General features: G+C 55.5%; 1 protein-coding gene across 4 annotated transcripts in view; it reads right to left on the minus strand.

Moving 5' to 3' along the window:
• Positions 1-19,210, minus strand: part of EPHA8 (EPH receptor A8) — a 39,254-nt gene extending 20,044 nt beyond the window's left edge. For 2 of the 4 annotated variants that reach the window (XM_065528140.2, XM_045378510.3), the window contains exons 1-3: positions 18,995-19,210; positions 13,436-13,500; positions 6,039-6,702 (exon numbers count right to left, since the gene is read on the minus strand). In XM_065528140.2, the coding sequence (XP_065384212.1) occupies positions 6,039-6,702; positions 13,436-13,500; positions 18,995-19,088 (823 nt within the window). In that variant the 5' untranslated portion in view covers positions 19,089-19,210. Of the gene's footprint in view, positions 1-6,038; positions 6,703-13,435; positions 13,501-18,781 lie in introns of all 4 variants that reach the window. The other 2 variants (XM_074017540.1, XM_005544502.5) reach the window with 2 other exon arrangements.
• Between the last annotated feature and the right edge of the window lie 4,197 nt (positions 19,211-23,407).

Genomic DNA, 23,407 nt, shown 5'->3' on the forward strand with positions numbered 1-23,407 from the left:
TTCCACCCGCCTTAGAGGGAGATGGCAAGGATGACATGAGTGAAGACACATAAATTCATGCCAGGGCAGTGCCTGGCACTTGTTGTTATAACAATTTGATGTAGCTGGAATTCTTACAATTGTTCGACAGAAGAGGAAACAGAGGCTCAGGGAGCCTGAGTGCCTTGCCCCAGGTTCCCAGCAGAGCCAGGCCGTGCAGCCAGGCCGGGGAGCCTCTGGAGCTATGGCCTTTCCCCCTGTCTTCGCAGCACCATCCCAGAGCTGAGAGATAGCTGCGCCGCTGTGGCTCACCAGTCGGCAGTTCTCACACGCTCGGCTAATACCCATATGGCTATAACGTGTCAAGGCCAGATTAATCCACGCAATGAAAATAAAATAATCTTTAATAAGAATACTAATCACCAGGCCTCAGGGAGCCCAGAGACCTGGAGGCTGGGCCGGGAATTAATGGCTGAGACAGATGGAGCAGCTCTGGGCTGGGGCCCGGCCCTGCCTGTCGACCCGGGGTGCTTCCGGAGCCCGCGTGTGCCCGGGTGTCGGGCCGCAAGCCAGGAGGGGCTCCTGCCCCTGCCGAGGGCACCTTGCCCAGGCCGCCTGTCAGGCCAGCAGCTGCCTGCGGCCCCAGCCACCTCTCTGCTCTCCCCCGCAAAGAGCCGGAGATTTGACAAATAAGGTGTCCGCCGGTGGACAACCAAAGGAAATTAATTCTAAATCAGATTTTAAACACAATCAGGAAGGCAAAGGAGCTTGCCGTTCCCACTCCCCCTCTGAAATGAGACTCTGATATTTATAGAACGATGATTAGGGCCGCGAAGGGTGATTTATATTCTGCGTCCAGGTGACAGGAAGGACGGCAACCAGGACTTCAGACTCTGGGCTGCTGCCCTGTTGGGTGATGCGCTGAGAGGTCCTTCCCCTTTCTGGGGTGAACCGGGGTGCAGGGGGGTGCTGGGAAGTACAGCCTGGTGTGGGGAGGTCACTAGATCCAGAGTTGTGGAGTTTCGGGAGCTTCCTCTGGTCAAGGAGTCGGGAGATGTGAGATTCTATCAACCACCCCTCACTGTGTGCCCTTGGGCTAGTCACTTCACTTCTCTGGGCCTCCAATTCCCCAGTGGTAAACTGGACGGGGCCCCACATCGCTCTGACATTTTTCCATGGGTCTCTGAGGCCTGAGTGCAATCTAAGCAAGACCTCTAAAGAGCCATGTGACCTGGTGGATCCCTTATCCCAGGCTATAGTGTCTTCTGCAAAATCAAGTACTGTCTGGCCACCTTCTGAGGGTACCTCTGAGGGCAAAACCCGAGGCAGGGATGGCAGCTGTAGAAGGGGGCCTGGCCGCTACTGTGGGTCTCAGGCTCTCGACCCCTGCTCCTGTCACTAGAAGGACAAGGAGTCAGGGCTGGGTGAGCTGAGACCCCTGACTCCACGCCCTTCCTCTCCTTAACTGCTTGCTGAGAGAATTGCCCAAAAGGGATCAGGATGTCCTCAAACCAGGCAGGGGCCCCATGGACCTCAGCAGATCTCCTGAAGACTCCCTCAGGCTGGGCAGGGGCAGCCCCAGCTTGCAGATAACATCTCAAGTATCCCAGGAAAAGTACCCCACTCTGTTCCCAGCCCCTCCTTTGCCCCAGGCCATCCACTAAGGAGCCGGGCAGCTCCAAAGAGGTCAAGGGCTTCTCCAGGGGTGGAAAGGGGGACGAGGCGGGGCTCTTGGACCTGGCTACCACTTGTGAAGGGCCTTGGTTTGGGACCCGTGCTGCCCTTCCCAAATGAAGTTATGCAGCTACAGAAGCCACCAACGGGGCTGAGAAATGTCTTTCCTTGTGCGACTTAAAACAGGCTTTCCGTTCCCAAATCTCACTGCCTGCAGTGCACTATGAATTAATATTTTTTATAAAACCTGTAATTATCTTGAAACTGGCATAATTATGTTGTATTATGATTTAAATGTAAAATTCAAAATATGCTGCAATTCCCTAACTCCGCTTTGGCATTTCTTTTTATTTGTTATTAATGTGGCAGCAGCGCCAGGAAATAGGAGTGGCCTTGGCCTCTCCCAGCCCCCATGAGGTCCTGCCACTCAGGCCCTGGGGTTTCCACTCAGAGCCCCACCCCTGATGTGCTGTGAAAATTGGGCAAGATACATTCCCTCTCTGGGCTCCGCTTCCTTCCTCTGCCACAAGAAGACTGCAGCGTTACCTGAGGCCTCCAACTGAGGTCGTGACCCCAAAGACAGGAGGGCAGGTCTCCTTCCTACAGACAAATGTGGCTCAGTGCACCCGGGACAAATGATTGGCGTATTTGTACTCGCTGGCTAAATCCAGAGGTGGGGATGGTGGCCGACCCTGAGTGCATATGCACCAGCCAACCAGCCAGATTGTTATGACTTATGCTGTACCAGTTACTAACCATCCATCCGAACGCTACCCCATGGAGGAGGGAAGTGGGGCTTCGCAGAGGGCGCTGTGCACAGAGGAAGCCATTGAAGGTGCTGGAATCAGGCAACCTGGGATCAGATCACTACTCTGCTACTTAAGTTGAGGGGCCTCAGTTTTTCTTATCTGTAAAATGGGACTATAATACTTAGCTTAGAGGACTGTTGTAAGGATAGGAAACTGCTAAGTCCCCAGAGGCAGGGACTCTCCGTACCTGTACCCCCAATGCCGGGACACAGTAGATGCTCAGCAGAATGGATAACTGTATAACATCAAAGACGAAAAATCATCACTAAGGTCCTTCATTATCCCCATCAGAATGAGAGGATGTTTGGAGCAGCTCTGGCGGGCAAAGCAGCCAGTGAGATGCTAAAAGCCTGTATCTGGCTCAGAGCAATACAGACCTGTCTTCAGGCTCCAGCTCCAGCTCTCACCAGCTGTGAGGCCTAAGCAGGTGACACTACCTCTTACACCTCAGCTTCCCCATCTGTAAAATGGAATTGTGATACCTGCCTTGCTGCAATGAGCAAATGAGCTGGTATGTGATGCACCCCACTATAAGCTGTGAAGGCAACAGGGGTGTTGGTTGTTTTTCTTCCCCAGTGCAAAGCTGAGCCATACGGGGCTATCTGTGACAGTAACCATGAGAGGCTTGTGGCCTGGGGAGCCTGGCAAACCAGGCTGCAGAGGGCAGAACAAATCCAGAAATGGGCAAACGCCACAGAAGGTGCTTTGGGGTTTAGAGCTCAGGACAGGAGAAGACTCAGAAATTGGGGATGTGAAACAAAATTTCTTAAGAAAACCAGATAGCGGGTTGGAGGCGGTGGCTCACACCTGTAATCCCAGTGCTTTGGGAGGCCGAGGCAGGCGGATCACTTGAGGTCAGGAGTTTGAGATCAGCCTGGCCAACATGGTGAAACCCCGTCTTTACTAAAAATTCAAAAATAAGTTGGGCGTGGTGGTGGGTGCCTGTAATACTAGCTACTCGGGAGGCTGAGGCAGGAGAATTGTTTGAACCCGGGAGGCGGAGGTTGCAGAGAGTTGAGGTCACACCATTGCACTTCCGGCCTGGGCAACAAAAGTGAAAACTCCATCTCCAAAAAAAAAGGAAGGGAGGGAGGGAGGGAGGGAGGAAGGAAGGAAGGAAGGAGAAAGAAAGAAAAGAAAGAAAAAAGAAATAAAAGAAGAAAAGAAAGAAAGAGAGAACCATCAAGCCTCTGGGAAGGGCTGGAAAGGGCCTGGTGGCTGCAGGGAAGATCCTGGCCCCAGAGATCTCTGGGCAAGACGGCTCCTAAATGGAGCCAGCTGGATTCCATCCCCACCTGTTATTACCTGAGGCTGTCAGCCTATGTCATGCCCAGTCCTGTTAGTGCTTAGGGGCCTTTCCTGCCTGCCTGCTGGGGGCAGAGGGATGGGTGATGAGGACTAAAGATCCCTCTCACTGTGGTCCCAGGGCCTGTGTAGTAGCAGCAAAAGGCTAGGAGCATATTCCCAGCAGCTGACAAGGGCCCTGTTCCAGTTGTCACTAAGGGTATCTGGGGACAGGCTCTTGTCTCTCTGATCCCTGCATAGGAACATCCCCCTCCCTTTTACCTCCTCTGTCTCCTCTTCTGAGATCCAACGATCTCAAAAGCCAGGCTTCACTGTGCCCCGGGAGCTGAGCCACTATGTGCCCAGCCACTGGTGAGACCAAAGAAAACAACAGAGAGAAGCTGGGCCAAGACCAGGAGCAGCTGGGCACCTGCTGTTTGTCCACACAAGCTTGCTTAGTGTTCCCTGCTCTTGGGGTGCCCAGCTGAACAGACTCCCCCACATGCACACACACGCACACATGCACACATACACTCATGCACACATGCACACATACACCCACACGCACGTGTGCACACATGCACACACTCATGCACACATGCACGCATACACTCAAGCGCACATGCACACACATGCATACATACACTCACACACATATGCACACACATACACACTGATGCACACGTGTGCACACATGCACAAAGTCACACATTACTCATGCACACATGCACGCACACATACAATCACGCACACATGCACACATGCATTCGCACATATACACACACACATGCACACAGACTCATGCACACATGCACACAAACATGCACACACACACGCACACACACACACATGCACACACATGCACACAGTCATGCACATGCACACACACTGCACAAATACGTGCACACACTGCACACATATGCACACACACTCACGTGCACACGCACACATGCACACATACACTCACACGCACATGCACACATGCATACATACACTCACGCCCATGCGCACACACGTGCACATACACTCACGTGCACATGCACACACTCAAGGGCCATCGTGCACATATGCACACACGCACATAGACACACGCACAGATACACTTGCACACATGCACACATACACTCGCACACACATGCACACACATGCACACGTACACTCATGCTCACAGGAACACATACACTCATGCACACATGCATACACACTCACACGTGCACACACATGCATGCATACACTCATGCACAAATGTACACACATGCATACATACACTCACGCACACATGCACACACACATGCATACACATTCGTGCACACGTACACACGTGTACATACACTCACGTACACATGCACACACATACCCACACATGCATATGTACACTTGCACACACACATACATACACTCACACCACCTGGGCCTAGGCTCCCCCGTCTGCATCCCCTGCTCCTGGTCTGACACAGGAACCCAGCAGCACACCTATGGGTACAGGTGCCACCCTAAGTCATGGCCCAGGGGCTCTCTGCTCACTGTCTTCCTCCACAAGGCCCTTGCCTGTCTTCTAGCACAGGTCGCTGATAAGCTCCCCCTGAACAGAAGCAGCCTTTTCAGGGCCCCAGGGACAGGCCCAACCCAGACTGTACTCCCCGGGTGCCCCTGGCTTTATACCCCTCACTGTGCTCATTCACCCAGGGCCTGGGTCCCACTTCCCTCTACTCTACAGGTTAGAAGTTCAGTGGTTTCGAGCACCAGCTCTGGAACCAGACTTCTGAGTTGAAATCCCAGCTTTGCCATCCCCAGCTGCATGACCTTGGGCAAGTTGCTTTGCCTCTCTGTGTCTCAGTCTCCTCATCTATAAAATCAGGACAATAGCAGTTCCTATGTCATAACACAGTGGCCAGGATTCAATGAGTTAACACTCGCAAAGTGCTTAGAACTATGTCTGACCTGAGTTAGCCCACGGTATCGTTCCCTAATCCGAGTAGGAATCCCATAGTATACCCAATTGCACAGGTGCCTTTAGCTGGTACCCCCGACAGAAGGCACCGCCTGGCTGAAGTCTGTTTCCCTCCCTCTCCCCTCCCCCTTTTTGCTTCCACGTCCTTCCCCAACACACGGACACAGGTGGCCTGGCATATTTGCTGATGTAGGAACACTGGAGATTTATCCATCTTCCCAGGGGCTGTGTGGGCCACCCAGGTGCCTGTGGGCTCTGACGTCCCCCCTCACACCCTGGCAGCCCTGCCCAGACCAAGCGCCGCTGCCGGCTGACCCATGCCCAGGCCATGGCGCGCTCACCCACACAGGCATCCCGCCGCTCCTCGTAGCCGGCACTGCACACACATTTGCCGATGGGCACCAGCCACTCGCCCTCCGCACTGCAGTACATCTTGGGCGTGTCCCGCTCCTCCGAGTGCCGCACGCACTGGCCCCGCACCTCCACCAGTGAGGAAGAGTCAGCCCCCGTCACTGCCTCCGAGAAGGCAGCCAGATTGCGCACCATGGCGGGGCACTTCTTATAGTAGATGCGGAGAGAGAGGATGGCCAGGCAGGCACCGATGTCCTGGAAGGCCAGGTAGAAGCCGCGCTTGCTGAGGGGACCCACACCGCGCACCTCCGTGTTGAGCTTGAGACGCCGCACACCAAGGTCGGCACCTGTGAAGCTCTCGTCCGCCGCAATGGTGTCGATTTTGAGGAACTGGCTTTCTTGTGTGCTGGCCCCCAGGTCGCGGTCCGACTCCAGGTAGTAGAGGTTGAAGGTCTCCTTGCAGGTGCCCAGCACGCCGGGCATGCTGTTGCAGTCGCGCAGAGTAAACTTGATCTCGGCATAGACGCGCCGGGCGCCGTCGCGGGGGACCCAGCTCGTGCGCAGCCAGTTGTTCTGGTTGGGGCTCATGACATTGCACACCTGGTACGTGTGGATGGGCTGGAAGGACTCGTCCACCTCGTTGATGGAGTCCCACTGTGGGCAGAGAGAACACAGCCACTGAAGCACAGCCAGCACCTCACCTTCTTTTGCCAGTGACCCTGTGTTTTGTGCTGGGGACGCTGGGAAAAAAAAGACAAAGGAGCTGGACTGCTGGTGGACTGTCATAGCTGCCAGATGCCAGGCCCCCTGAAGATGTGATCTCGCCGAGGGCCACAATCTTCAAGGGAAGTGTTATTTACTAACTCTTGAGATGAGGAAGTAGAGGCTCTGACCTGTGAGCCACATGTGTGAGGTCATGTCGTTATCAAGCAACGGCTGGACGGGAATCGGGCCTGCCTGATGCCAAAGCTCTGCCCTCATTTCTCTATGGCTCCTCCTATCTTTCTTAGAGTGGGAGGACTTGCCTGGTGAAGTCAGTAAGTCCAATTTCCATATCAGTTGCCAGAGGGATCTTTCTAATATACGAACCAGATTATGCCTTGCCCCCACCTCAAATCCTTCAGCAGCCTCTCCTGCACTGCTGCTTGTTGAGTGACTGCCTGATCCACAGACTCCCTCCACCCTGCTCTTCTTGCTGTTTCCCTGGGCTGGCCTGGATCCCAGTCAAGGGAATCCCAGGATGTGAGAAAGTTGAGTGTAATTGCTTCTGTGCTGGCTGCTGGCTGGGCATCAGTGATTTCAAAATAAACCAGACACTCTCAACAAACTGAAAAGGTAACCCATGAAATGGGGGAAGCTATATGCAAATCATGTAGCTGATAAGGGATTAATATCCAGAATACATAAAGAATTCCCACAACTCAACAACAACAGAAAGGAAACAGTCTGATTAGAAAATGGGCAAAGGACGTGAACAGACATTTCTCTAAAGAAAATATTCAGATGGCCAAATGAAAAGATGCTCAACATCGCTAATCATTAGGGAAATACAAACCAAAACCACAATGAGATACCACTTCATACACATTAGGATGACTGTTATAAAAAATAATAATAATGGCCGGGCGCGGTGGCTCAAGCCTGTAATCCCAGCACTTTGGGAGGCCGAGACGGGCGGATCACGAGGTCAGGAGATCGAGACCATCCTGGCTAACACGGTGAAACCCCGTCTCTACTAAAAAATACAAAAAACTAGCCGGGCGAGGTGGCGGGCGCCTGTAGTCCCAGCTACGCGGGAGGCTGAGGCAGGAGAATGGCGTAAACCCAGGAGGTGGAGCTTGCAGTGAGCCGAGATCGCGCCACTGCACTCCAGCCTGGGTGACAGAGCCAGACTCCGTCTCAAAATAATAATAATAATAATAATAAGGCTGGATACGGTGGCTCACACCTGTAATCCCAGCACCTTGGGAGGCCGAAGCAGGTGGATCACCTGAAGTCAGGAGTTCAAGACCAGCCTGGCCAACATGGAGAAACCCCATCTCTACTAAAAATACAAAAATTAGCCAGATGCAGTGGCGCGTGCCTATAATCCCAGCTACTCGGGAGGCTGTGGCAGGAGAATCACTTTAACCTGGAAGACGGGTTGCAGTGAGCCAAGATCGCACCACTGTACTCCAGCCTGGGCGACAGAGCGAGACTCCCTCTCAAAAAAAAAAAAAAAAAAAAAAAAAGATAATAATAAGTGTTGGCAAGGATGTGGAGAAATTAGAACCATGTGCATTACGGGTGGGACTGTAAAATAGTGCAGCTGCTGTGGAAAACAGTATGGCAGCTTCTCAAAGTGTTTAAAATAGAATTACCATATGATCTGGCAATCCCATTTCTGGGTATATATCCCAAAGAATTGAAAGCAGGGTCTCAAAAAGATATTTGTACACCCCTATTCATAGCGGCATTATTCACAATAGCCAAAATGTGGAAGGAACCCAAGCGTACGTCAATGAACCAGTAGATAAGCAAAATGTGGTATATACCTATCACAGAGTATTAGCCTTGAAAGGGAAGGAAATTCTGATACACCTTAAAGACATGCCAAATGAAATAAGCTAGAAACAAAGAACAAATATCATTAGGATTCCATGTATATGCAGTACCTAGTCAGATTTAGAGAGACAGAAAGTAGAACACTGGCTGCCAGGGGCTGGCAGGGAGGGGGCAGTGACTGTTTAAGAGTGCGGAGTTTCCATTTTGCAGGATGAAAGGAGTCCTGGCAGTGGCAGTGGTGATGGCCACACAGCAATGTGAATGCACTACATATCACCGAGCTGTGCACTTAAAAAGGGTTAACACGGTAAACTTTACATTATGTGTATTTCATCAGAATAAGCAAGCAAGAAAGAAAGATACCACAAACACTCCTTGTCCCAAGTGCCCCGGGTCCACCAGACCAGGCAGTGCCGGGTGATGAGCCAAGGGAATTCAGGTGGGTAAGACTCCCAGGCCCCTCCCCAGCCCTCCTGGGTGTGGGCATCTGTAGTTTACCTGTCAACCTGGCACTGCAATGAAGCAGCACCCTCTTGCAAGGTGGAGGTCTGCAGAAGACAGGGAAGGGGACAGCCCTAACTTCCTCAGTTGCTGAGCACCAGCTGGCCAGGAGCAGTCCTTGTTGAGCTGACTTCAGGGACTCATGAGGGCTCCAAGGAGGAGCTGGAGGACGAGGACAGAGGAAGGGTTGGTCTCTGGGCCCCTGTCCTGGTTCCTTCACATATGCAACACCTTGACCTTCTTCAATTGTCCTTGAACGAGAGAGCCTACTGCTTAAAGGGGAGGGGGGCTTCATGACCAGATGCTCTGAGAACCTGTGGAGTTCTGGGCTTATTCCACAAGTGCTAGAGAGAAGGTCATGGGCATCTCAAGTCTTTTCCTGCCCATCCCAAGCCCCTCCATCTAGTCTCGTCTTGATCCTCAGTGCCCACAGCTGTAAAATGGGACTCAAGCAGGCCCCACTTCAGCTAGGTTTGAGAGGATGCAGTGGGAAACTTTCTGCAAAGTGCTTAGCTCAGGCCTGGCACAGGAAGGCACTTGACGAATGGCCCGAATATGATACTGAACTGGCAGCGTCTTCACAGCCCACCGCACCTGCCTCCAGGGACCATGTGGGAAGATTTCCTGTTTCCAAAGGGGTCCCAGGAAGTGCAAGCCTCACCTGAAAGAGTTTATGCTTCCAAGTCTCCCCAACCCAAGAAGGACCCCTGCTTCACACCCCGCTCTGCTGTCAGAGGCTCCAGGCAGCACAGCATCACATCTGGGGTTAAAGTCATTGTCACAATTAATGGAGCACCAAAGAGCCAGCCAGCTGCTCCCTGTCTGTTTCCTGCCAGGGACCCGGATAAATTAATCGGCTCAATCTGAGTCTACTACAGCTGCCCCACCAGAGCCAATGGTCTGGCCTAGCCCTGCCAACCCCAGGAGCTGCTGCAGATGCCCAGAGTGGCACAGACTCCGGGAGGTCTGGTGCAAGGGCAGAATCAGCACTGTTCTCTGCCTGGGGCACCCCCACCCCATGCTGGGTGCCACTCCCATCTCCGCTGCTTCTCAAGCCCAAAAACCGACTCTGGCACACTGCTCCCCCAACTCTGTCCTCCTCCCAGATCAGAATGCAGTGAACCAGCTGTGCAGCGCTTGCTGAGGCACATCCCTTCTCTGAGGCTTGGGCTTCTCTTCTGTAAAATAGGGTAGTGAATGCCTGCTCCTTCCGTCTACTCCAGGGGGTGCAATGGAAATTAACCTGCCCGCTTACCTAAAGCAGCATTCGTTAGTCCATGTTAATTAGCCAGAGCAGGCGGAGCACGTCCCAGCCCCAGCGTGCGGAAGTTCCCGGGAGCAGAGGGAAGGACGCAGCCTGATGAAGAGCAGAGGGTCTGGGCCAGACCTCCCCGTCTTCGCAGAATTACTTCGCCTCTGAGAGCTTTCAGTTTCTCGTTGGTAAAACGGCCTTTTCATGTATCATCCCACTGGTGGCACTGCACGGAGCAGTTCTAAGATTGTCCTCATGTCATAAATGAGGAGGTGGAGACGAAGTAAGTGATCTGCCTGAATCACACTGACTACAGGAGGCGGAGCCCCCGTTCTTCAGGACCCAGCGCCCTGGCCCTTCAGGTTCTGCACCTGTCTGACAATCGTGTAACATTTCTGAGGCTGGAAACTGCCCTGGGTGACCCTTGTCCTCAAGCTACTGAATGGACTCCAGAGTCAGAGGGATGGATAGAACCTCAAGGACTATCTCCAGAGGTTCTCCCTCCCAGCTGGGCAGGAGAATCACCCGGAAAGCTGATTATTTTTTATTTTTATTTTTTGAGACAAGATCTCTGTCTGTCACCCAGGCTGGAGTACAGTGACACTGGAGCCTCCACCTCCCAGGCTCAGGCAATCCTCCTACCTCAGCCTCCTGAGTAGCTGGGACCACAAGCGCACACCACCACACCCAACTAATTTTAATATCTTTGTACAGAAAGCATCTCACTATGTTGCCCAGGCTGGTCTCGAACTCCTGGTCGCAAGCAAGCCTCCTAAAATGCTACACTTACAGGTGTGGGCCACCGTGCCTGGCTCCCTGGAAAGCTTATTAAACAGAAGATTCCCAGGCCCTTCCACAGACCTCCTGGATGTGGAACTCTGCAGGCTTCACCTGCTAGCCTGGCACAGGTTCAAAGTCTAGAGTTTGGGAATCAGGTATGTCATTCCAGCCTTCCCTCCTCTCCGAGAAGCCCCAGTCTCCAGGCCCCCTGACGATGGCAGGTGGTCCCTGGCTCAGCAGAGAGTGCAGGCTTGCCTCCCCATCTCATGAAACGGTCACAGAGTGGGCCTTACTGCCTGCAGTTCAAAGGTGGCATAAGGGACTCACCACAGGCTCTGGGCTCTGAGAGACCCAAGTTTAAGTCCCGGCTTGCGATCAGCTGGAACCTGCCTGATGATGGGCAAATTACTCCTCACTGCGCTGAGCCTCAGCTTCCTCACCTGTGAAGTGCGGCGGCTGCACCCACCTCAAGGATTGGTTGTGGGGAGTGATGAGATCACGCCTGTGACCTGCTCAGAGCTCAGTGAAGTTGCCTGATTTGTTCTAACTCGCGAATGCAATGCCAGAATGCTGAGCTATGCTTTAGAGCGCCCTGCACGAAAACCCACCTGACACTGCCAGTGTGAGCGTCCAAAACACGAGGCCAGCCATGCTCCCCACCTGCCGAAAACCCTGACGATTCCTCACTACCCTAAACACCAAGTCCGATGCTCTGGGCGGGATAAAGACACCCCGGAGCCAGCCAGGGCCCAGGCGTGCCCTCCTAGCTGCTGGGACTCAGGGGGATGCCAACTCAGCCAACCGCCATGCAGTGAGGGAGAAAACAGGACCCATCTCCTCACCGGTGGAACCCTGACACGGCGGCCAGCTCACTGCACCAAAGCCTTCCACACCACACTCACGCGGGGAAGACAGCCACTCCAAGGAGCGTTTTACAGAGCGGGGGACTGACATGCTGCGAGGTAAAGGGACACCCCAAGCACCCGGCCTCCGTCCTCGGGCAGTGGTGCTGGCTCAGGTGATGAGGGCTTTCTCCAGGCTCAGGGACCTGGAGAGCCAGGGCCATGTGGCCCGCCCCCAGCTCCCGGGAGCCCGGTGCATGAGGGTTGATAACAGGCTCAGCTCACTGCTGCCTGGTGACCAGACCCCCAGAGAGAGAGGAGCGGGGTCATGTCTAGACTTCCAACCACAGGCCCCCCACAAAAGGCCCAGATGAAAACTCTACCCAAAGTCAAGAAAGGCCCTTCATAAGTGTTAACTGTTGGTGACATTATCATCATCATTATTAATATTATTATCCCTCTGTCCTCACAGCCATAGAAGCTGAACGTGGACATGACAGAACTCAGGTATGCACCATGTGCTCGTGTCCGTGGCAGGGATGTGTGCGTGTGTGTGTACACGCACGCGTGTGTGTGCATGTGTGTGTTTCTGAGCACCCTGGTGAGAGGAAGTTCATGTGACGGTAACTGTGTGAGATAATACACGTGAGTAACAATGCTAAAGATCATTATAAAAGCCTACGTTCATTGAGGGCTCACCCTGTGCCAGACTCAGTGCCAAGACTGTGTCATCTGCTCTCGCCCTGCCGCAGACCTAGGAGGTCGTCACAGGCTTGTCCCTTTCTATAGATGGGGAAACTGAGACTCAGAGAGGTGAAGTGGTGACCCAAGGCCACCTGCTTGTCAAGGGCAGAGCCGGGATCTCACCAGGCTCGTGGGCTCACTCCTACTCTACTGCCCTGCCCCCGCAGGATTCAGAGAAGAGACGCAGAGGGACGGGGCAGTGCAGCCTGCTCACTGCAGCTCCTCCCCAGGAGGATGGGGGCACGGCCTGTGAGCACATTACCCACAGCGACCTGAAGGCCGAGTCCAGAGTCACCATGGAGGCCTGGGAACCTGGCCACTTGGGGAGACAGACAAGCAGAGACTCCAGAGGTCGGAGGACTGGTGAGGCCAGGGCAGCTGGGAGGGAGGGAGCAACCCAGAAGGCAGGAAGGCCTGGCTGGCCTTCTTTAGTCCTGGCCTGGCACCTCATGAATCTGTAGGATGCAGCCAGGGGGATCCCTGGATCTAGGGCCTCAGACTTGAAGAATCAGGGATCTGTTGCCAGGGTTGGTTCTGTAATCTCAAGGGTCTGTATGCACTAAACTGTTAAGAGATCAGCAGCACTAACTGCTGTGTGCCCTTGGGTAAGTCTCTTGACCTCTCTGGGCCTCTGCTTCCTTTTGATCGATCTCATGCAGACTCTGAGTGGCAGCCTCTCTCCGCTCACAGGGGGATGACATTGTCCCCACTGCCCGTCACTTACACCATGAGCCGGATACGTGAGCCAGCCCCAGTCCCCGTGGATGGTCGATGTGTCCAGCAAATTCACTGTAAAACAGGAGACAAGAGGGCATCAGGCCCCTGTAACCTCTCCCCAGCTCCTCAAGCGCAGCCTGACCCAGCTACACTGGTCCACACTCAGCCCCCAGCACACAGCTCACATGGGTCCCTCTGCCTGAATGCCCTTTCTCTCTTCCCCTCTCCTTGAAGGCCCAGTTTAAGTTCTCTTCCCTGAAGCCTTCCTCTCACCCTCTTGGCCAAAAAGTAATATTCTGAACTCCCAGAGCACAAGCTGTTCCAAGTGCCAGACATCCTTGGTTGCTGGCACAGTGGGATAGTTAAGAGGTGGGCTCGAGGCTGGCAGGCCTCAAAATCCCAGCTGTGCCACTTAGGAGCTGTGTGTCCCTGGGCAAGTCCCCTCACCTCCCTGAGCCTCCGCTTCCTCCTCTGTAAAATGGGGTAATAACGATTTCGGTCCCACAGGGCTTTTGTGATGATGACCTGACCCTTGTCTCCTGTAGGAGCCATGATGGCATTCAAGGTCCATGCTGCAAAGTCATACCTCCCATCGGAGGACTGGCCCCAGCTTAATAATTACCCTGTTCCCCCAGCATGGTGCCTGGCATCTAGCATGTCCTCTGTGCACAACTGGTGTGGGGGGGCTTGGGGGGTAAGAGCTGCCTCTTAGTAAGCACCTATGTGCCAATATCTGCAAGGGGAGCTTGAGATGCCTCATCTGCGTCCCCGCACAACAACCTGAGAGGCGGCCATTATTATCTCCATTTTACAGATAAAAGAACCGAACCTCAGGGAGGTCCGGGAATGTGCCCAGAGCCCCACAGGTGTAGCTGGCAGGGCTGGCATTCGGAGCACCTGCTTTAGCAACTGCAGGCCATCACCATCCCTGGATGCTCAGGCCCGAGAAGCAGAACCTCTGGGTAGCCTCCACGGCGGGAAAGGAGCACTGGCCCAAAGGGCAAGTCACTCTAAGTCAGGCCCTCTGCAAAGGAGAGCCTGCAAGCTCAACACGGTAGGGAAAAGAGCCCATCTTGGGGGTCAGACATTCCTGGGCCCACGTCTCAAGGCAGCTACTTATTAGCAGATGACCCTCAATTTTCGCATCTGTAAAATGGGTTCATAGTACCTAAGGGTGGGATGAAGGTCAGGAAAGTATGTAAAGCCTGGAGCCAGGGCTGGTCCTTAACAACACTAGTTTCCCTTCTCTAAGTCCCTCGCCCCCCGCCTCTCTCCATGTCCCTTGTGTCACTCCCTCATTTAAGGTGATACAGATGCATTATGCTGTTTAGAAATCAGGGCTCAGGCTTCAGCTGTCTCTAACTGCTGTGTGTCCTTGGTCAAGTCCCTTCACCTCTCTGCTTCCTTTTGGCTAGCTGGTGATTGCTGTATGAGAGGCTCTTGGCTCCAGAGTCCCACAGCTTTCCCTTTCACTCTGCCTTCCATGAACCTCCTCTCCCAGCCAACAGCCATGGGCTTTTAACCACCCCAGTCAGCGGGCTTGGGCAGGTGACGGGGGGTTAAAGATGGAGCCCTCCTGGAACTTTCCCGCAGGCGGCTGGGTGTCTTTCTGCCTGAGATTTGCATAGCTCTAAGCCTGCCCCTCAAAGACGGGCACAAGTGTCCTCAGGAAATGCTGGAGTGAAGATGCTCTTATTTGCTGATTTTCTCCTGCCTCTCACCCTCCCCACCCCACCGTCAGGGACCCTGGAGGAGGCCGGCTGGAGTGGGGCTGGCAGAACTAGGGAGGGGTTCTCCGTGCTCCTCCCTGCATTCCCCCTGGGTCCCCAGGGGCCACCTGGGATCAGGGGACAGAGCGAATGTCCGCAGAGGGACGTCCCCCTCCCCAAGCCGGCCCCACACCAGGGGCAGAGGCAGAGAGAAGGCTTCCCGCCTCCCTCCCTCCCTCCCTCTCAGGCAATGTGGAGAAAACTGGGTCAGGCAAGCTCTCTCCTCCTGCTGGCTGGTGGGAGGGGGAGGGGGCCGCACTGCAGCTTCCCCCAGACCAGCAAAGCCGAGTTTGGGGACACGGTGAGGGAAGGACACATATGGGCCCCCCTCGCCCCACCCCGCATCCCGGACACAGGTCTCGGGGTGACTGGGCCCCTTCCGTGACCTGGCCTGGATGCAGCCCAGACTTGCCCCTACCCTGGAGCCACCCGAGTGGATATCCACGGCTTAGGATTCTCCCCCTGGAGCGTGGGGACTTCAGGGCCTGCAGACACCGCTCTCCAGGCCCTGCTCTCCCCGGGGAAGCCCCACCTTATCTGCAACTGATTCTTGATCAACCAGCCAGGGGGCTCAGATAATCCAAAGATAAGTCAAAAGTCGATTCTATCGGACTCAGGAAGGGCTATAGGATTCCAGGGCTGTTTGTTCCAATTCATTCCAGACCCTTCTCTGTCCCTCCCCTCCCTCCTCTTCCTCTGTCTCCATCTCCACCTTCTCCATCCATGTCCCCTTGAATGGATGAAAACGCAGTGTCCCTTGAAGGAAGCCCCAAGTCCACAGGACGTTTGATCAGGGCTGAAGAGAACGCCAGCATTAGGCCCACCCAGCCCGGGTCTGGGTCCCCTTGGGAATTCAGACCCTCTGGTCACCGCAGGGGGCCTCTCTCCTGCCTCTTGCGCTGCCGGACTGTGAAGCCAGCTCTCCCCTGTGGGCCCATCTCCCCACTTACAAACCGGGGGATTGGACTCCATGGTCTCCCAGGGCCCTTCAGTGAAGCGAAGCGCTTAACCCCTCTGCCTCAGTTTCCTTATCTGAAAGATGTCCATAGGCATCCCTCCTAGGCCTATCTGCCCGGGCTGTTCTGGGGGTATCAGACGGGTCCCTCTCCTGCTCTGGGAAACACAGATAACTCCTAAGCCGTTCCTGTTGAACTGTAGAAGGCATTATGCGATTTCTTTTTTTCTCCAGCACCGTCGCCTTCCCCCATTCCATTTCGCTGAGACTAATACTTAAATTGATTTACATTCCCTGAGGACACAGCGCATGATGGTGAGGCTGGAGAATTCGGGGTGGCCAGGGGATGTCAGCCAGGATTCTGAATGCCTTGGAGATCACCTCAAAGTGGAGGATAAACCGCACCAGAGAGCAATAAGCGGCCTTGGGCCTGGCAGGGGTCGGGGGGCATCTCTGCAGGTGCGGGGCCCTTCCCAGGCCCACGGTGCCCCAGCAAAGGCTCTGAGAGTGGCCTGGTATAGGGGTATTTGGCCAGGCTAAGGTCCTGTCACCTTTGCTAGACCCAGCTGGGAGCAGAGCCCCCGTTCCCGAGTTCCAACAGTCTCCTCGGCTGGCACTGGTTGTTCTAGACCAGCCCAGGGACAGTGCTGGAGAGGACTCCCAGATGCGCCACATGGAACTCAGGTCCTAGGTCTCCACCCCATGGCTGTCTGACTCGCGTGGGTAACCTGTGCCTGGCTGTGGGTACCCGGCTGCATTGATCGGAGAGGGCGTGGACTCTCGCCCTTGGGCTATGCCTCCCTTCACCCGGGACACAGACTTCCCCACCTGCCTCTCTCTCTAGACGCTGCCTCTTCCTCAGCTGCTGGCCCCCACCCGCTGCACAGGTCCCCTCCCCAGACCCATGGTTTGTCTTTGGCACATGAGCCTGGTCCAAGCCCCCTCTTCGAGGGGCTCTGGGGCTACCAGCCTGTGATTCCACAGGGTGATGGCTCCTCCCCAGAGAAGAGAGTTGAGGCGGGGGGTTGGGGGTGCATCACCCGACTCCCAGTGCCTCGATGGAGGGCTCCTCAGAGCCTGCTGGGCAAACAAACTGCCCATTTCCCTCCATCCACCCTCGGAACGCCGTCTTCTCAGGCGCAGCTCCCAGGCCCCCAAAGCCTCTTAGATTCCAACCCTGCCCCCTTTCCTACTCCCCAGCATCCCCCAACCCCAGACCTCTCCCGGTGCCTGGGAACCTGCGTCTTGTTACATCCACCTGGCCCTGCTCTGCTGGCATCTCACCTCTCGCCACCCTGCCATGCCCCTCCTCCATGCTGGGTCCTGGGCTCACGGGAGACTATGATTTTATCTGTGTCTGTGTGTGTTTGTTGGTGCACATGCATTTCCATGGGCATGAATGCAAGCGACAGGCTCCTTACATGTGTGGTGTGATGTATATATGTAGACACAGAATTGCATATTTGCATGTACATGTGTGTTTGTGCTCATGTGTACTGGCTTCATTTCTGTGTGTGTGGCTGTGGATGTTATGTGGGGTGGGGAGACTGACCACACACGTGAGTCTCTACAGGTCTGAGTCACAAGTGTGAATCCCAAGTAGCCTGTGTGTGTGCTTGTGCGTAGGGTGGGACCTCGGTGAGCTGTGCGTGAAGGGCAGATCTGTGGTCTGTCTGGGCGTGGAAGAGCAGCACTGGCTCTGGAGTTCACTCACACCTGGAAGTTCATCCTGGCAGGGTGAGGACCCAGCTCTTGTCCCCGGACATCATCAGCCCAGGAGCCTGCACAGAGACGCTCTGGCTTCCTTGGGGCAGAGCTGTGGGAACAGAGGAGGGCCAGGGCAGGGATTGGGGTGTGGGGAGTGGGACCCAGGGAAACCTCCTGAGCTGGATGGAGCTGGGGTCTCCAGGGAGCTAAGGGGTGTGTGGATGGGAGGCTTGGGTGCTCCCTCTCAGCTTTTCTTGTGCCCCCACCACCAGAAGTCATTTCCCAGACCTTTTTGGTCCCAACGACTCAGTGCACCTTCCCACCCCAATCCTTCCTCCCACACGGGGTCCCAGAGTGACCCTGCCATCCCAGCCTTCTCTGACAAGACTTTGCTCTCTGGGGCCTGCCTACCTCAGTCTCTCTGTGGCCTCCCCATCCCCCAGCCCTCTCCTCCCCAAGCCGCTCCCGCTGCCCACGAAGCGGCCTCTCCTCCAGCTGGAGCTTCCCTGCCCTCGCTTCTTCTCCCCAGCCCATCGCCAGACTGTGGCCCTCGGGTCCTGACCCCTCTCCCAGACTCTCATTCCCCGCCCCTCCTTCCCGCCTCCCCTCAAAGCCCGTCCTGCTCTCCGGGGTCCCGTTTCTCAGCTCCTGTCTCTCAATGCCGTCCCCACCCCCTTTTCCTTCCGACCTCTGAACCTCCTCTCCCATTCTCCTGTCTCTCCATCCCTAGTGCCTAGCCCCACGTCCTCTGTCCCCAACCCTCTTCCTTGCCCTATCTCACTGTACCCGTTCCTCCTTACCTCTTCTCTTGTCTTCTGTCCAGTCCTGTCCCCTTGTCCCCGGCCCTCAGTTTTCTGTCCCCAGCTGCACATCCCTCAGTCCTGTCTCCTGTCCTTTCCCACTGTCCCCCAGTCCCCGGTACCTGTCCCTCTTCCTCAAGCTGGCGAGTTCCCATCTCCACCGCTCTGTCCCTTAATCCCGGGTCTCTTCCACGGGGCCACCCCTGCCCCCCCGGGCCGAGGGATCTCAGCCGCCTTGGAGCTCAGGGTCGATGCAAAGGAAGTTGAGCCGCAGGCAGCGCGCGCCGCGCCCCGCGCCCCTCGGCCGCCCCCGCCCCGCCGCCTCTGCCGCTCACCTTCGCCGCGCGCCGCGGACACGCAGGTGGCCGCCGCCGCCGCGGCCGTGACGACCCAGAGCGCGGGGGGCAGGCGGCCCCGGGCGGGGGCCATGGCCGGGCCGGGCCGGGCCGGGCGGGCGGGGGCGCCGCGCACCCTCGGGCTCGGCCGCGGCGGCCCGCGCGTCGGGAGGGAGCGCGCTCCCTCGCTCTCCGCACACCCGGCCGGGCGCACACGCGGCTCCCAGCGCACACGCGGGCACCCGCGCCCGCCGCCGCCGCCGCCCCGGGCGGGGGCCGGCCCGTCACGGCGCCGAGCCAATCAGCACCGAGGCGGGGGGGTGGGGGACACGGAGCCCGCACCGCGGCCACCCGGCCCGCGGCCACCGCCGCCGCACGTGCGCACGCCCACCCTCCCCCGGCGGCGGGCACCTTCGGGGGCGCGCCCCGCGCTGCGCACGTGGACTCAGGGTCCCAGTGCGCGAAGACACCATCCGGACGTCCCGGCGACACCAGGACCAGACCCACCCACGGATTCCCTCTGTGGACACAGGCGCGGGTCGCACATCCACCCCACGCTCGCTCCTGCACACATGACCCCAAACACCGAGTACCTCGTGTGGTGACACACTCCGATGGATGCACCCTAGTTCATGGGCAGAGGCTCAGAGACGGGCTCAGAGGCACTTTGAGGTGAAAAACCAAAAAAAAAAAAAAACACCAAAACCAAGTCTTTCCCTTTCCCCACCCCAACGACTTGGCATTTAGGGACCATGGGGTTTTAGGGAGGTCTTAGATTGCAGTGGTCAGGAGGGCAGGCTCAGGGACCAGGAAGAAAGTGTCCTGCTGTGTGGCCTTAGGCAGGTTTCTTAACCTCTCTGAGTCTAAACTTTCATGTCTGTAAAACAAGAATACCAGTATCGATATCCTAGGGTGGTTGTAAGAAGTGAAGGGACCTAGGTGGAACTCCTGGCAGACAGCTGGGCGCACAGCCAGGTGGCCAGTCATTACAGCTGTTCTCCAGTGAGGTGGACTATCATTCCCTGCTTTTCCCTCCCCTGATGTTCCCTGTCTCCAGTTCCATCCCCCAGGACTAGGGGTCTCATCCAGGGATGGTTTTGGGCTGTGACGGGAGGACAGGGATTTAGGGCCGCATCCTGGGAACTGCTCCGCCACCCTCAAGTCCCTCACACACCTGGTGGGCCAAGCAGTCTGGGAAGCATGCAAGGTACCTGCAGCCTGCTGAGAGGGTGGATGCCCACGGGAGCAAGTGCCTGATCTCTTCCCACTGCCGTCTGGCACAGACCATCGTCCAGCCCCCTCTTCCTTCGCTCCCAGCTCCCGTGGTCACCATGGGGAGTTGGAGCCATGGCTGGAAGTTACCTAGGATGAGAAAGGCCATTTGGGGAACATGTACCCTGAGTCAGACCCTGCTCTAGGGGCTTTATAAACTCGCTCCAGTTTAAGCCTCACACAGCCCTGCAGGGGTGGCACACCTAAGGAAACAAAAGCTCAGAAAGGCCATCATTTGCCTTAGATCACACAGCTGGTTGAATGCCAGAGAGGTACTCAGATCCACAGCTGCTTGGCTCCAACACCCATTTCTTTCCTCTGTGTCTTTTTTTTCCTTACAGAAAGGGGGAAGACAGTTCCATAGAAGCCCCTTCCTCGCAGCTCAGGTGGACTGCCTCGCTAATGTAGTGAGCCTCCTGTGACCAGAGGCATTTAAGCAGATACTAGCTGAAATTGTTCAGATACGCTATAAGAGGGCAGGTGAGTACAAAGCAGATTGGACTAGACCCAGAGTGGCAAACTCAAACGCCTACGTGAGAAAGGCAGGCACCCTCACGGAGCCTGCTAGGAGAGTGTACCCAGATCCAGCCAACACTGCTGGTGGAAACGTGTGCCGTTTTCTGCATTTTCAAGAACAAGTTGTCTATCTGGAACGTTTATGTGATAGCTCTTGATTTTTAAGTTTGGCAGCTAATGTAAACATTTTAATAACACCACAGTGTGGGCAGACCTGTGAGTGGAGTGGCTATAGCCCACAGACCTCTGGGCTGTGATTCAAGGCTCATCAGATAGAAGAATCCATGGCTGGGAATTCACTCCTGGAGTGTCAGAGAAGTGGGCAGAGGAGAGGCAGAAAAATGCAGACAAGGCAAGGCATGGTGGCTCATGCCTGTAATCCCAGCACTTTGGGAGGCAGAGGCAGGGGGATCGCTTGAGCCTAGGAATTTGAGACCAATCTGAGAAACATGGCATGACCTCATCTCAACAAAATTTTTTTTTAAATTAGCTGGGTGTGGTGGTGCACACCTGTGGCCCCAGCTACTCAGGAGGCTGAAGCAGGAGGATTGCTTGGGAGGCTGAGGCTGCAGCGAGCCATTAGTGAGCTGTGATTGTGCCATTGTATTCCCGCCGGGGAGACACAGCAAGACCCCATCTTGAAAAAGAAAAGAAAAAGAAAAAAGAAACGCAGACAGTATGCAGAACACAGTCACAAGCAGTCCTGGGCATTCCCTACTCCATCCCAGGCTCGCAGAAAGATCTGTTGGTGGAGACAGGCTTTGCTGGGGGTTGGGGTTCTGCATCCCCAAGTGTATGTGGAGCCAACCAAATCTGGGTTTTGCCCATTTTGTAGGTGAGGAAACTGAAGAAAGCCAGGTTTTCTGGACCTGGAGAGTCCTTGAAGGACTTGGTGGGCATGAGGGATGGTTCTGAGTCAGGAGTCTGCTCTACATTCCAAAGCTCTTTAGCAAAATGAGGAATTCATTTTGCCAATGTTCCGTGGAATGCTAAGAGCAACACGCTTTCAGCTGTCTCCCTGCCCCCTGTGAAACTCCCAGGATGCCCCAGCCCAGGTGTGCCCATTCCCCCGGGTCTCTCCCTCCCACCCCTCCCCTTTGCTGTTCTGGGTTTCAAAGGGGCAACTTGCCCATCTGCCAATGGGAAGGAAGAAACTCCTAGAGGGGCAGGTGGTCTCACCGGGCTCTTGGGGACATGACAGTTCCATAGGAACACAGTTCCATAGGAAGACAGTTGACCTTGCATCTGTTGACTTAACCTTCCATCCTCCCTGAAGGGTCAAGCAGTACAGGGCTGTGAGGAGAGCCTCAGAGGGGGACTGGGACAGGTTCCCTGCTAGGGCAAATCTTCCCCAGCTCCACCACAGCACTGCGAACACCATCCAGGCTGGACTTGGCACGTCTTTTCTCATTGAATCCCCGCAATGCAGAGATTTCACCCGTTTTAAAGAGAAGCACAATGAAATTTGAGAGGACTGACGGACAGGGAGCCCTGTGAGGTGCGTGGGCAGAATCCCTGATGCTCGTGGCTTCTTTTGTCTCTTCTCGCCAACTGGATTCTGAACTGCTTGAGGGCAGAGTCCATGGCAGGGTCCTGGCTGGGTCCCGCTGGGTCCTCCTGGTGCACTGTAGATGCTCCAGGAACGTTTGCCGAATGACTGAATGAGCAGCCATCCAAGAGGGCCACACTCCGCAGGCCAAGTATGCCAGGTGAGCATGGCTAGAGTTACAGGACAGGTGGATAGCTGGTCAGGTGTGCTAGCTGTACCTGCCAAGTGGGCTTGGCCTGAACCCTACAGGTGAATCTGAACAGTGCTCTCCCTCTCCCATCAGCGCATCGGGACCTTGTTCTACAAAACAGGTAAGCTAGGGGCAGCGGCGGGCAGAGCTGGGCTTGGCAGAGCAGGGCGGCCTCTGAGTCAGTCCTTCCCCACTTTCAGACTCCTCCCTGACCCATGTCTTCTCCTGGGAGGGGGAAGAGTAATTGCAAGGAACATCAGACAAGACATCGCCTGTGTGCGGACCCTCCCAGATGTATCTCTCCTCGCTTCACCTTTCTGAGCCTCAGTTTCTCCAGTTACAAAATGAGGATAATGCCAACAACTCACAGGGTTGCTGTGAAGCGTAAGTGAGTTCACAGATGCAAACGTGCTTGGAAACCTATAACGAGATCTAAGATTGGAAGGCACGGTTACGTGCTAGAGGAGGAGACTGAAGCCCAGCGGCTCTGCGCTCTGCGGTCCAACTAGGCCGGGTACCATTTTAGGCCCAGGTAGAAAAGATGTTCCGGCAGAAGACAGATGTGTAGGAGTGGGAGGGGTCAGGACGGGGCAGGGGTGAGTGGTTAAATCTTCGCCCATCCTTGAGCCACCCTGTCCCCGGCCTGGATCTCTTGTTGCCCACCCAAGCTGTCTCAGAACCCCCACCCCACGCCCCAGAGCAGGCTTGGTTCACTCTGTGAGGGGTGTCAAAGGGGACAGGGCATTCCCGACACTTGCATCTAAATCTCTTCCTCTCCTCTGGCTGGAAGGTGGAGTCACTGGAGATCTTGGAAGAGCCCTATTCCTAACATGAGGCTCATGTTTCTTTCCTGCTTAGGGCCTCTGTTTTTCCACCTGTAAGGTGC

Source organism: Macaca fascicularis, chromosome 1 (assembly GCF_037993035.2).
Source record: "Macaca fascicularis isolate 582-1 chromosome 1, T2T-MFA8v1.1".
Classification (NCBI taxonomy): Eukaryota; Metazoa; Chordata; class Mammalia; order Primates; family Cercopithecidae; genus Macaca; species Macaca fascicularis.